General features: G+C 46.2%; 1 protein-coding gene across 1 annotated transcript in view; it reads left to right on the plus strand.

Annotated features, from left to right (window-relative positions):
* Positions 1-12,250: 12,250 nt before the first annotated feature.
* The window catches only part of LOC134357641 (multiple C2 and transmembrane domain-containing protein 1-like), a 575,938-nt gene continuing 573,162 nt past the window's right edge, over positions 12,251-15,026 (plus strand). The window contains exon 1 of the mRNA XM_063069271.1: positions 12,251-12,934. Within this exon, the coding sequence (XP_062925341.1) occupies positions 12,485-12,934 (450 nt within the window). The 5' untranslated portion in view covers positions 12,251-12,484. The remainder of the gene's footprint in view (positions 12,935-15,026) is intronic.

Genomic DNA, 15,026 nt, shown 5'->3' on the forward strand with positions numbered 1-15,026 from the left:
CGGCGAGTGGGAATAAAAGGATCCTTTTCTGGTTGGCTGCCAGTAACTAGTGGTGTTCCGCAGGGGTCGGTGTTGGGACCACTTCTTTTTATGCTGTATATAAATGATTTAGGTGATGAAATAGATGGCTTTATGGCCAAGTTTGCAGGTGATATGAAGATTAGTGGAAGGGCAGGTAGTGTTGACGAAACAGGTAGGATGCAGAAGGACAGCAGATTAGCAGAATGGGCAAGAGAGTGGCAGATGAAATACAATGTTGGAAAATGCATGTTCATGTACTTTGGTAGTAGAGATAAATGTGTGGACTTTTTCTAAATGGGGAGAAAATCCAGGAATCTGAGATGCAGATGGATTGATATTTCCTGTGGTGGAAGAGTCTAGGACAAGGGGGCACAGCCTCAGGATAGAGGGGTGCCCTTTCAAAACAGAGATGCAGAGAAATTCCTTGAGCTAAAGGTGGTGAATTTGTGGAATTCGTTGCCACATGCTGTTGTGGAGGCCAGGTCGTTGGGTGTATTTAAGGCAGAGATTGATAGGTTCGTGATTGGACATGGCATCAAAGGTTACGGGGAGAAGGTCAGGAACTGGGGTTGAGGAGGAGAAAAAAAGGATCAGTCATGATTGAATGGAGGAGCAGACTTGATAGGCCAGATGGCCCAGTTTTGCTCCTATGTGTTATGGTGTTATGGTCTTATAAAAGCAAGGATGTAATGTTGAGGCTTTATAAGGCACTGGTGGGGCCACCACTGGAGTATTGGGAGCAGTTTTGGGCCCCTTATCTAAGAAAGGATGTGCAGACATTGGAGACGGGTCCAAAGAGGTTCATGAAAATGATTCTAGGAATGAAAGATTAGATTAGATTAGATGCAACTTTATTGTCATTGTGCCGAGTACAGATACAAAGCCAATGAAATGCAACTAGCCTCTGACCAGAAGTGCAAAAGAATAGTATTACTTACAAAATAACTGCGAATAAAAAGTAAGTGCTACAGCACACAAATATAAAAGTACTGAGACAGCACAATATGGGTGCAATACTGCTTAGTGCTGTGATGTGAGGTTCAACAGGGTCACAGCCTCAGGGAAGAAGCTCTTCCTGTGCCTGCTGGTGCGTGAGCGGAGGCTCCTGTAGTGCCTACCGGATGGGAGGAGAGTAAAATGTCCATGGTTAGGGTGAGATGCATCCTTGATAATGCTTTTCGCCCTGCCCAGGCAGCGTTTATGGTAGATGTTCTCAATGGTGGCCAATTGGTGCCGATAATCCGCTGGGCAGTTTTCACCAAACACTGGAGTGCTTTGCGGTCCGATACGGGACAATTGCCATACCACACTGAGATGCAGTTGGTGAGTATGCTCTTAATGGTACATTGGTAAAAGTCCATCAGTATCCTGGGACAGAGGTGAGCTTTCTTCATGCTCAGCAGGAAATAAAGGTGCTGTTGCGCCTTTTTGATCAGGATGGAGGAGTTCAGGGACCAGGTGAGATCCTCGGAAATGTGGACACCAAGGAATCTGAAGCTTGATACACGCTCCACTACAGCTCTGTTGATGTAGATGGGGACATGAGTGTGTCTCCTAGCATGCCTGAAGTGATCTCCTTGGTCTTCTGGGTGTTAAGGGCCAGGTTGTTGTCGGCACACCACGCGGCCTGGTGCTGGACCTCGTCCCTGTAGGCCGTCTCGTCATCCCCTCTGATCAGGCCAACCATCGTGGTGTCGTCTGTGAACTTGATTATGGAGATAGAACCATGTACAGGAACACAGTCATAGGTGAAAAGGGAGTATAGAAGAGGGCTCAGCACACAACCTTGAGGCACGCCAGTGTTCAGGGTGAGAGTGGAGGAGGAGAGGTTGTCTAACTTAACTGATTGGGGTCTGTTAGTCAGAAAGTCCAAAGTCCAATTGCAGAGGGATGAGCTGATACCAAGCTGGGGAAGTTTGGTGATCAGCTTGGAGGGGATCACAGTATTGAATGCCGAACTAAAGTCACTGAACAGCATTCTGACGCAAGAGTTGGGGCTGTCCAGGTGGGTCATGGCAGAGTGAAGTGCCATGGAGATGGCATTCTCTGTAGACCTGTTGGTGCAATAGGCTTGTCATATGAGAAGTGTTGATGGCTCTGGGCCTGTACTTGCTGGAATTTAGAAAAATGGGAGGGTTGTCACTGAAACGCATCGAATATTGAAAGGCCTCAGTCGAGTGGATGTGGAGAAGATGTTTCCTACAGTGAGGGAGTCTGAGACCAGAGGGCACAGTATCAGAATAGAGTGGCATCGATTTAGAATGGAGATGAGGAGGAAATTCTTTAACCAGAAGGTGGTGAATTTGTTGCCGCAGCCAGCTGTGAAGGCCCAGTCTTTGGGTACATTTAAGGGTTGAGGTTGATAGGTTCTTGATTAGTCGCGGTGTGAAAGGTTACAGGGAGAAGGCAGGAGAATGGGGTTAGGAGAGAAATGGATCAGCCACGATGAAATGGTGGAGTAGACTCGATGGGCCGATTGGCCATGTTCTGCTGGTATGTCTCGTGGTCTTATGGTGTTATGGACAAGGAGGGTCCAATGCACAGGATTCGGTTGCCAGCAAATTCGAACAGACAGATAAATTGCGTTTTCATCGGAAAATTGCGAAGAGCATCGAGGTACAGTTATGTGTAAAACTCACGAGCGTTTAGGCCGAGATAATGTCCTTGCGTTGAGGAGCGGGTATCCAAGCGCAGGTCCACCTGGTGTCTTCCTTGGTCAGTAACAGGAAGCAGCGAGCAGCCGCTGTGTCCAGTTTGTAACCGGATCAATTGCACGGAAGTGTGGTTCTGAATACGGGCTTGTTTACTGCGGTTTCCAAGTTACCGCAGGATGGCCGGCGCAGGAGAGAAGAAAATCGTGTGTTTGCAACACCGGTATGATTGAACAAACACTAAAATAAATATTCTACAAACTTTTATCCTGACATTCTTTATTTAAGCTATTTCAGCACCCCGGCGCCTTTTTTTTGAAAAAATATACGTAATTATTTCAAAAAGTAGCAGAGGATTTCCTTTCTTAAAATAAATCAGTCGCTTGTCTATATCAGGAATCAATTTATTCGCTATGTACACTGAGATATTATTAGTAATTTGTTTAGGTGTGTTGCCGCGCACCAGATCAAGCCGCAACATTCAACAATTGTGAAAATAAATCATTACATAACAACAAAGTTAGAGGTTAAATACGAATATGGAATAAAATATGCACAGATATATACAGTAAATACTACAAAGTATTTACAATATAAAAATGTTATAAAGGGTTTAGTGTTGGTGCCATGTGAAGGAAAAAGATAGGAAGTTCTTTTATATGCAGATTTAATTATCTCTAGGCTTGAAAAACAAAGTATTTACTGATGTCGCTGTCCAGATTAGGTTGAAATCAATTTGTCGACGAGTTCAAAAGAAATGAGGTCAGGCATTGGTTGAAGGTGCGGTGTATTGTAATAATTTAGCACCGGCCTCCCTCCCTCCCCTACACTCTCTCCCATTCTCCACTCCTTCCCTCCCTCCCCTTCCCTCCTTCCCTCTCTCCCCTTCTCTCCTTACCTCCCTCCCCTTCCCTCTTTACCCTCCATCCCCACCCTCCCTTTCCCTCCACTCCCTCCTCTTCCTCCCCTTCCCTCCCACACTCCCCCTTCCCTCCCCTTTCTTCCCACCTCCCCTCCACTCACTCAAGTTACCCCCTCCTTCCTTCCCACCCCTTTCCTCCACTCACTGCCCTTTCCTCCACCTTCCCTCCCACTCCCCTCCCTCCCCTTCTGTTCCCACTTTCTCTCCCTCCTTCCCTACACTCCCCTCCCCTCCACATCCTTCCCCTTCCCTCACTCCCCTCCCCCTCTCCTCTCACCCTTCCCTCCCCTCCCTCCTTCCTCCCTCTCCTCTCACCCTTCCCTCCCCTCACATTAGCCACGGATGCCTCCAGTTGGGATGGAGAATGAAGAACCTGGTGAAGGAAATGTGTGAGAAATTCAACGCCTCATGCATTTTGAACTTACGCACTCCTGTGTACTTCCCACATTTCAGATTGGCAGCTTTTCATTGATGAATCTTGTTTTTGTTCAGTTTATCCTAATCAGGCTTGGTAGGACAGTGATGTTTCCAAGTCAGTATGTGGTGTTGTCTGTGGTGAAACATATTCTAAATGAACTCCAATGGAGAATAAATGAAAAGATCTCAACATTTGTTCCTCTTCAACTTCAATTTATTGTCATTCAACACTACCAGGAATACCACCAAATGAAACAACATTCCTCCAGACCAAGGCACACAGCACGGTCACACACACACACACACACACACACACACAACACCTGTGGTAATAAAGTAATATTGCCACAAATAAATAACAATTTATAATAAATAAGGTGTATTTAGGATACCCAAGCTGTAAGGTAAACAGTATAATGCTACTGATGCCTCATACGTGATGAGACCGGCTGGCGGCAGAGAGTTCATTAGTCTCATGGCCTGGCGAAAGAAGCTTTTCTCATCCTAACATATGGCATGGTACCTCCTGCCTGATGGTAGAGGATGAAAGAGACGGTTGGACGGAGGGCAGGATCATTGATAATGCGAAGGGCCCTGCCTAAACAATGCTCCTGATAAACATGCCCAGAGTCCAGTTGCAAAATGTCATTTTAGAATCTATGTTGGAGATGAGAGGAAATTATTCTGCTAATGTTTCATGAAACAGTCAGTCAGATCTACACAACAGATGGCAGAAAATTGAGCAACGCCTTTGATGGTAATATGGTAATTACATTTGCAACATCTTTAACTGTGGTATATATTGCATTAGATTTGCCTGAAGCAGGCAATGTCCTTTGAAATAATTTCCCAATGCAGTGTGTTTAGTTGATGAAAGGCATATTTTTGAGCTTTTTCCCACAGTAAAATGAATTAATCCAATAAGAATAGATTAATGTATACAGATTGAAAATATAAAATGGCTCAGTATAATATTTGAAAACAATTTTCATTAGTTTTAAAGTCAGGTAATTCACGGATGAAAGACAATGAAATGCTTTTGTTTCTGTTCAGTACGCTTTCAGCTGTTTAGTATATTTAAGCAATGGATTCAAAGGAAAGTAATAAAGAATTGTTTTGTCTTACAGTATATGCCCATGGAAATTTACATTTCTGATTATGCAAATGTTCATGCAGCAGATCATGAACATGACCTTGTGAACATCTGGCTCATTCAGAGCAGTTTGACCTGTTGTGCCGAAAAAGGAAAATATAACAATTCCATGCTATCCAAAATGTGGAAACATGTGAAATCCATTTGTGTAGAACTCATAGGAACTGGCTTCCCACAAAGACCATGTCCATTTGCCCCTGCCGTGGCATGGTGGGTGAGAGTCTGGCACTGTTGTGACAGAGAGACGGGCACTGTTGTCTCCCATTCCTGACCATGTACAATTTACATGTTCGCTCTGTGATGGAGTGGATTTCCTCCAGCTTCATAGAGAGCAATACAACATAGAAACAGGCCATTCATCCCACCATTTCCATACTGACCATTGGGTAACCTTCTGTATTATTTCACTCTTCCAGCCTTCTCTGCTGATGTGTTGGAAGAGTGTCTAGAACTCAATAAATGCTCTCAATACCTCTACTTCTGTCACTAATTCAGTGTATTCCAGTTTCTCCATAGGCTTTGTGCTAGGAAATGTAAATGCTTGACCCAAATGCAGAGGAGCGGGGATGATTCAGCAGTAAGTGATCATTTTAATAATAAACTGCAAAATTACAAGCCACAAGGGGCCACAAAACAAGATAACAGACACTTAACATGACAAGGCACCAAGGTCACTGAAGGCCAGGAGCAAAAGGTTGCGGCTGGCCGATTCAAAGACTGAACAAGGTTTGTGGATGAAAGTTGGGTTTAAATAGGTTGCAGGTGATGAGTTGGAAATGAGTGACGGGTGACTCCTGTTAGCTGGGTGGAGATTGGGAGGCTCCTGACACTGTGGATGAAATAGGCTCCCTCTGATCCCCTCTAGTTCTTGTACCCCAAGATTAAACTGATATTCTTTGGTTGTATGTACCCCTGATTTGTGTAAAAAATTTCCTGCAGTCTGTTCTGTCTAATTTTAATAACTATATCATGTCCTTTCCTAACCTCCTCTGTTCCAGTGAAAACAGCCCTCGCTTGTCTAGTGACTGGCTGCTCATAACAGAGATGTTCCCTCATCCTCCGCACCTTCTCCAGTGCTGTCACGTCTTCCCCAGAATCACCGGCGTACGCCATGAAATCTGTTGTTTTGCACCAGCACTACATTGTAATGCATAATAATGATAAAATACATAAATTACAGTAAGAAACAAATATTAAAACCACAATTAGTTCAAAAGAGAGGGAAAATTGTGAGCTATTGTCCGTGGCTTCATTGTCCATTCAAAAATCTGATGGCACAGGCAAAGAAGCCATGTCCGCAATGTTGAGTGAGTGTCTTCAGGTTGCTGTACCACCTCCTTGCTGGTAGCAATGAGAAGAGGGCATGTCCCGGGTGTTGGGGTCCTTAATGATGGACGCTGCCTTTTTGAGGCATCGCCTTTTGAAGGTGTCCTGGATGCCCATGGTGGTGGTCTGATCCTTATGACCAGAACTGTAAGGAATACTTTAGCAGAAGTCTCGCCAACGTTTTATAAATTTAGAGCGTAAGACGTGCCCTTTTCTGTTCAGTGCTCTCTGACTAATGAAGACCAGTATCCTATAAACCACCTTAGCCATGTTGTCTCCCTGCATCGCCACCTTCAAGGATATCAGGGACGGTGCTCCAGGGACTCCCTGTTCCTCAGTACTCTCCAGGATCTGTTGGATTGGACTGTACATTGTTATTTTTCTTGTAGTTTAACACCCCTATGATCGTTTGTATGTTTAGATTACCATCTTTATACATGTGACGTTTTTCGTGGTTACACTTGCCTCTGTATTTTTCTGGAAACTTCAGTGGTGTTGTGTCACATTACTTGAATCTGACCTTTTCATTCGTTAAAATGTTTTCAATGGAATAAAATCGATACCGCCCAAAGCCGGTCCTTTGATCCATGACGCCCCACCAACTCCCGACAAAGCCAATTAACCCTAACCTACTCACGGGATAATTTACCTTGACCAATTCACCTGTGGGAGGAAACCCACGCGTCCCACGGGGAGGATGTACAGACTTTTGATAGATGGAGCCAAAAAATGAACTCCGAACTCCTACGCCCTGAGCTGTAATCTTCGGTTGTCCATCGAAATCCGATGACCACGTCCACTCCTTTAACGGTGAGATCTCTGATGACTATACAGTCCTACCCTGGACCCACAAGCTCTGTTGCAGGTGGGACATGTATATGTAGTAGTGGTAGCAACCATGGCTGCATTTCTCCTGGTTCTCTTCTGCTGTCTTCTGTTTGTTCTTTCCATCTCCAGAATACGAACCCCGTCCCTACACAGCTGTCGCCAAGTGGAACGGTCAGCAGCAACATCCTGCAGGTCCTCGGGTCTGATCTTGCACTTCCTTAAAACATTCTTCATCTGATCCTCATAGCGCTTCTTCGGCCCTCCAGCTGAGCGTCGACCATGATGTAGCTGACTGTATAACACTCTGCAGGGTAGCTGACATGGGGCATCCTTATCACATGCCCCAGCCACTGCAGCTGACGCTGGGTGATCATGGCCTCAATACTTCTGCAATTGGTCTTTACAAGTATTTCAGTGTGAGGCACCCGCTCACGCCAGGTAATTCCCAGGATGCGCTGGAGGCAACTTATGTGGAAGCTCTCCAAGGACTTGATGTGAGCTGTAATAGTGTCGCGCTAACCGTTACTCTACCGTGACACCTGTTAACAGCAGTCTTGAAAAGAACATCGGACCTCCTCTGAGTTGTTTCTCTCTCCTTGTGCTTCCCCTGTTCCCCGATTTCTCTCTCGCTCTATTCTTCCTTTCTATTCTTCGCTCGTGAAGCGCGTAGCAACAGGTTTTCTGCCTTGCGAAGGACGTTTGGATGACAAAAACACCCGGATTCAACAGTTCTCACCATTTAGTACTCATTCACTAATGTCCATCTGGATTATCTCCGACCATTTCTCAGTTTCTTCTCCCACCCCCCGCATTTTAACCAGTTTTTAACAGGAGCTCTGTCGAGAGTGTCCTGGTTAGCCATCACTGTCTGATGCGGGAACTGCAAGTCCCTACAAAGGATTACAAGGACGGCTGAGTGGATCGTTGGGGTCGCTCTTCCGCCCATGAGATAATTATCAGGAGCGCTGTGTACGTAGGGCCCCTCGAATTGTCAATGATCCCTCCCGTCAGTCCAACAATCTCTTTAATCCCGTATCATCAGGCAGGCTTTTGACAAGGTCCCACACAGGAGATTAGTGTGCAAACTTAAAGCACATGGTATTGGGGGTAAGGTATTGATGTGGATAGAGAATTGGTTGGCAGACAGGAAGCAAAGAGTGGGAATAAACGGGACCTTTTCAGAATGGCAGGCAGTGACTAGTGGGGTATCGCAAGGCTTAGTGCTGGGACCCCAGTTGTTTACTATATATATTAATGACTTGGATGAGGGAATTAAATGCAGCATCTCCAAGTCTGCGGATGACACGAAGCTGGGCGGTAGTGTTAGCTGTGAGGAGGATGCTAAGAGGATGCAGTGTGACTTGGATAGGTTTGGTGAGTTGGCAAATTCATGCCAGATGCAATTTAATGTGGATAAATGTGAAGTTATCCACTTTGGTGGCAAAAACAGGAAAACAGATTATTATCTGAATGGTGGCTGATTAGGAAAAGGGGAGGTGCAACGAGACTCGGGTGTCATTATACACCAGTCATTGAAAGTGGGCATGCAGGTACAGCAGGTGGTGAAAAAGGCAAATGTTATGCTGGCATTTATAGCGAGAGGATTCGAGTACAGGAGCAGGGAGGTACTACTGCAGTTGTACAAGGCCTTGGTGAGACCACACCTGGAGTATTGTGTGCAGTTTTGGTCCCCTAATCTGAGGAAAGACATCCTTGCCATAGAGGGAGTACAAAGAAGGTTCACCAGATTGATTCCTGGGATGGCAGGACTTTCATATGATGAAAGACTGGATGAACTAGGCTTATACTCGTTGGAATTTAGAAGATTGAGGGGGGATCTGATTGAAATGTATAAAATCCTAAAGGGATTGGACAGGCTAGATGCAGGAAGATTGCTCCCGATGTTGGGGAAGTTCAGAACGAGGGGTCACAGTTTGAGGATAAAGGGGAAGTCTTTTAGGACCAAGATTAGGAAAAACTTCTTCACACAGAGAGTGGTGAATCTGTGGAATTCTCTGCACAGGAAACAGTTGAGGCCAGTTCATTGGCTATATTTAAGAGGGAGTTAGATATGGCCCTTGTGGTTAAAGGGATCAGGGGGTATGGAGAGAAGGCTGGTACAAGGTTCTGAGTTGGATGATCAGCCATGATCATACTGAATGGCGGTGCAGGCTCGAAGGGCTGAATGGCCTACTCCTGCACCTATTTTCTATGTTTCTATGAAGTACCAGAGCATTAGAACAAGAACCATTAGGATGGGAAACAGCTTCTTCCCCCGGGCCGTGAGACTACTGAACTTCCTGACACCACCCAGGTCCCATCACGAGTGAAGCGCCAGTAACATTATACTGTTTACTTGCTAACTTCTATGGCATATGCATTTTATTATCTGTTATTATCCGGTGGAACATTGTTTCATTTAGACATGTATACCGTTATATGTAGTGTTGTGCACCTTGATCTGGAGGAACGTTGTTTCATTTAGACATGTATACATGTATATGGTTGAATGACGATAAACTTGAACCTGAATATCACACTGCAGCCTATGACTACCCTCCACACTATTAACCACTTCACCAATCATTGTGTCATCTAAGAGCTTGCCTCTTACATCATATGCAGTCTTTCACACCTTACATATGGCAAGGGAGCAGCTCTGTTAAATGACACTAATCACCAGCATCCATTCAGAAAAATAAATCTCTACATCTGCCTCTTATCACAAAGCAAGTTTTTGATCCTATTTATCAACTTGCCTGGAATCTTGCACTCAGTGTAATGCCACTTTATTAGGTACACCTGCTCGTTACTGCAAATACCTCCTCAGCCAATCATGTGGCAGCAACTCAGTGCATAAAAGCATGCCGACATGGTCAAGAGGTTCAGTTGTTGTTTGGACCAAACATCAGAATGGGGAAGAAATTTGATCTAAGAGACTTTGATTGTGGAATAATTGTTGGTGCTGGGTAGGGTGGTTTGGATATCTCAGAAACTACCGATCTCCTGGGATTTTCACGCACAACAGTGTCTAGAGTTTACAAAGAGTGGTGCAAGAAACAAAACAAAACATCCAGTGAGTGGCAGCTCTGGGGGAAAAACACCATGTTAATGTGGGAGGTCAGAGGAGAATGGCCAGATGGGTTCAAACAGTAATACAAGGTGACAGTGACTCAGATAACCATGGGTTACAACAGTGGTATGCAGAAGAGCATCTCTGAACTCACAACACATCAAACCTTGAAGAGGATGGGCTACAGCAGCAGAAGATCACAAACATACACTCAGTGTCCACTTTATTAGGTACAGGAGGTGCTTAACAGAGTGGCCACTCAGTATATACGCCCCTGACCATTTGGATAAGCCTCCTACGTGGGACCTTGTCCAAGGCCTTACCAAAGCACAGGCCTTACTTAAGTCAGCACATCTGTTGCATCGTGCTCATCAATCTAATTGAATAGCTTTTGTTCAAACTACGATGCTGACCAGGCCTCAGTCGTCGCTGCCTTCCCCACTGTTTACTTCTCAGAATTTCCATCCAATAATGTCAGGCCCACAGATCAGTAACTGCTGGGCTTTTCCCCACTGCCCTTCCTGCAAAGTGAAAATCATGTCTGTTGGTGTCTATGCTGCGATCAGCGTGTATTTAAAAATCTCACTTGGGCTCCCAGCCTTGTCTTCCCTTGCCTACATAACAGCCTGCATTAAATCTCATCTCATGCAACTTTAAAACTAGTAAAGTAAACACCACTTTTTCATTTATAGAGACTTGCATGACACTTGGGGCACCACGGTAGCGTAGTGGTCAGGGTGCCGGAGTTCAGAGTTCAGAGTTCAGTTCCTGTGTCCTCTGTACACCCTTCGTGTGTGTACCTGGGTTTCCTCGGGGTGCTGCGGTCTCCTCTCACTTACCGATTAGTAGGACAATTGGTCGTTGTAAATTGTCTCGTGATTAGGCCAGGATTAAATCAGTGGACTGGCTTGTTGGGCCAGAAAGGCCAGTTCCACACTGTATCTCAAAATCGATCAATTAATACATGGATGAGTAGATAGAAAGATAAATTAAACCCTTCAAATAAATAAACAAACTAACTAATATTAACAAATCAATTCACCAACACACACAAAATGCTGGAAGAACTCAGCAGGCCAGGCAGCATCTCTGGAACAATGTACAGTTGATGTTTCGGCCTGAAACCCTGAGTGTACTCTTTTCCATAGATGCTGCCAGACCTGCTGAGTTCCCGCAGCATTTTGTGTGTATTGCTCGGATTCCCAGCGTCTGCAGATTTTTTTCTTGTTTGTAATTAATTCACCTTCTCTTTTACCTTTCATCCCAAATTCCAGTTGGTAGTTTAACTGGTTACTGCTACTTTTTTGCGCTAGTTTTTATTTTTTATATAGTCTTTGCATTGTACCGCTGCTGCAAAACAACAAAATTCACATCAGTGGTAATAAACTTGGTTCTGTTTCCTTCGTGAACGTGAAGAGGAGATGGCAGACGGGTACAGTTTTGGCAAATAAGTTGTACGGCACGTGAAAGGTTGTTTGTCAATCTTTGTGTGTAGTTTATCACCGATTCTATTGTGAATACCCCCAAGAAGATGAACCTCGGGGTAGTATATGGCGACATATATGTCGTTTGATAACACATTTACTTTTGATAATTTTACTTTGAAGAATGGGGCTGATGGAATCCGGCATGGATTTGGAGGGCCGAACGGCCTCCTTTGTGCCGTTATGACTGTCAGGGCAAATGCAGGATCACATTTAGTGTAAATGTTTGAACTGAGTGTATTAGTTTTGAACATAACCCGCAAGTTTAGAGATCCACCCCCTGCTGACACGTGCTGGCCTAATCAATCGGCGGTTGCAGGCTGTGTGTGAACCCGCTTCCTCCGACGTGAGAGGTGATGCTGGCGGTGTAGATCAGTTGTGTCCACGGCCTGCAGGTGGTTTGCTCCAGAATGGATTTACTAATCCAAGCGTCTTGCCCTGTGGTTATTTGTCGCTCCTCGGGAGTTGTCAGCCTGGTGCGGTGAGTGCAGCCGGAGCGGTTATTGCTGGTTAACTGTTGAATGAAAGCAGAATACTGTACAGAAGGCAGTTGCCGAGGAGCGCGGAGGGTCGCTCTCTCCCGGAGTTTGGAGCAGCCTCTGCCGCAGAATGGACGAGATGGCCGAGCCCGACGCCAACGGCAGGCACGAATCCCACTCCCTACACACTCGCCTCCGAAAACACTTCCAGAAGACCCGGCCCTTCCTTAGCCCCAAAACCGCGTCCGAGCAGAAGGGTGAGGGCGAGGGCAAGAAGGAGACGGCGGGGAGAGTGATTTGGAAAAGCAAGAGACAAGTACTGGACCGCGTCTTCTCGTCCTCGCAGCCCAACCTGTGCTGTTCGGGAGCTTCACGGGACCTGCAGGACTCCCGAGCCGGGGCTAAACTGCTCTCCGAGTCCAAACAGGTGACGCCGGTGAGGCAGAGGGCGATTTTCGCCAGCGTCTGGTCGGCTGTGACACACCAGAGGCGCCCGGCTCCGGGTGCGGACGACTGCCCGGAGCGCCCCGAGCCCGCCCGAGACCAGGAGGCGAGCAGTCCGGCCGGGACTGCGGAAGCTGTGAGTAGCGGCTGCGAGTGACAGCCCCTCTCGTTTTGGCGCAATGTTAGTGCTGCACACCGAGCAGCCTGTTGTCCGCGCGGGTACTCCTCCTGAATGTCCGCATGGCGTTTACTCTCACGGACAGCAGTGGGCAGTCATCTGGTTTGGCTCTGAGTCTAAGCCGCAGTAAATTCTTCATGGAAACATACTCGGTATAGTAAATGTTTGGGTTTGCCGGGAGTCCGTGCAAAGCGGACGGTGCAGCCCTCGGGGTTCAGACCGAAGCTTCTGTCCGGGAGGGATGAGAAACTTTGTGACCCCGGTCAAACGGTTGAACGGTCGGGGCATCGTTTGCATTTGTGCTGACATCTCGGCCAGCCTACCCCCCGGGGGAATCTCACCGACATGCTTTCGGCTTTGAGATCAGCCGGATAACTTGAGGTTTCCCATTCCGATCACCAGCTCAGGGCTGCAGCCATCCTGAATTTGGCGTCCACCCTGCGGCAGACGGTCCACAATGAGACCGGCAGCAGGCTAACCGCGAATATTAGCATCCTTAGGTTACTCCGGACAGTTATCCGGATCTATGGCGATTGTTCAGACACTGGAGAGTGGCTCTTGAATAGAATGAGAATAAAAGTATTTCCCTGCCAAAACATACAGTTCAGATTAGTCACTAGTAACCTGAATCATCGAACAGCACGGACACAGACCAGGCCCTTCGGCCCATTCAGGCCGTGCTGAACTGTTACTCTGACAAGTCACAGACTATAGCTCGGTAAACACCCACTCCCATCCATGTACTAACCCAAATTTCTCTCAAATGCCGAAATCAAACTTGCATCCACTACTTGCGCTGGTTGGTCGATCACACTCTCATTTCCTTCCCCTGGTTGAAAAAGTTCTCCGAAACCAGGGGTTCCCAACCTTTTTAATGCCATGGACTCCTATCGTTAACTGAGAGCTCTGTGGACCCCAGATTGGGAACCCCTGCCCTAAATATTTCACCTTTCACCTTTAACCCATGACCTCTAGTTGTAGTCTCACCCAACCTCCGTGGAAACATCCTGCTTGTATTTACTTTAGCATTATCATGGAAAAGGATAGAATCAGAGAGGACAGGAAAATTTTTAATTGGGCAAGGGCAAGTTATGAGGCTATAAGGCTAGAACTTGCGGGTGTGAATTGGGATGATGTTTTTGCAGGGAAATGTACTATGGACATGTGGTTGATGTTTAGGGATCATTTGCAGGATGTTAGGGATAAATTTGTCCCAGTGAGGAAGATAAAGAATGGTAGGGTGAAGGAACCATGGGTGACAAGTGAGGTGGAAAATCTAGTCAGGTGGAAGAAGGCAGCATACGTGAGGTTTAGGAAGCAAGGATCAGATGGGTCTATTGAGGAATATAGGGAAGCAAGAAAGGAGCTTAAGAAAGGGCTGAGAAAGAGCAAGAAGGGGGCATGAGAAGGCCTTGGCGAGCAGGGTAAAGGAAAACCCCAAGGCATTCTTCAATTATGTGAAGAAAAAAAGGATGACAGGAGTGAAGGTAGGACCGATTAGGGATAAAGGTGGGAAGATGTGCCTGGAGGCTGTGGAAGTGAGCGAGGTCCTCAATGAATACTTCTCTTCGGTATTCACCAATGAGAGGGAACTTGATGGTGAGGACAATATGAATGAGGTTGATTTTCTGGAGCATGCTGATATTAAGGGAGAGGAGGTGTTGGAGTTGTTAAAATACATTAGGTCAGTTAAGTCCCCGGGGCCTGACGGAATATTCCCCAGGCTGCTCCACGAGGCGAGAGAAGAGATTGCTGAGCCTCTGGCTAGGATCTTTAGGTCCTCGTTGTCCACGGGAATGGTACCGGAGGATTAGAGGGAGGCGAATGTTGTCCCCTTGTTCAAAAAAGGTAATAGGGATAGTCCGGGTAATTATAGACCAGTGAGCCTTACATCTGTGGTGGGAAAACTGTTGGAAAAGATTCTTAGAGATAGGATCTATAGGCATTTAGAGAATCATGGTCTGATCAGGGACAGTCAGCATGGCTTTGTGAAGGGCAGATCGTGTCTAACAAGCCTGATAGAGTTCTTTGAGGAGGTGACCAGGCATAT

This window comes from Mobula hypostoma, chromosome 16, assembly GCF_963921235.1.
Source record: "Mobula hypostoma chromosome 16, sMobHyp1.1, whole genome shotgun sequence".
NCBI lineage: Eukaryota > Metazoa > Chordata > Chondrichthyes > Myliobatiformes > Myliobatidae > Mobula > Mobula hypostoma.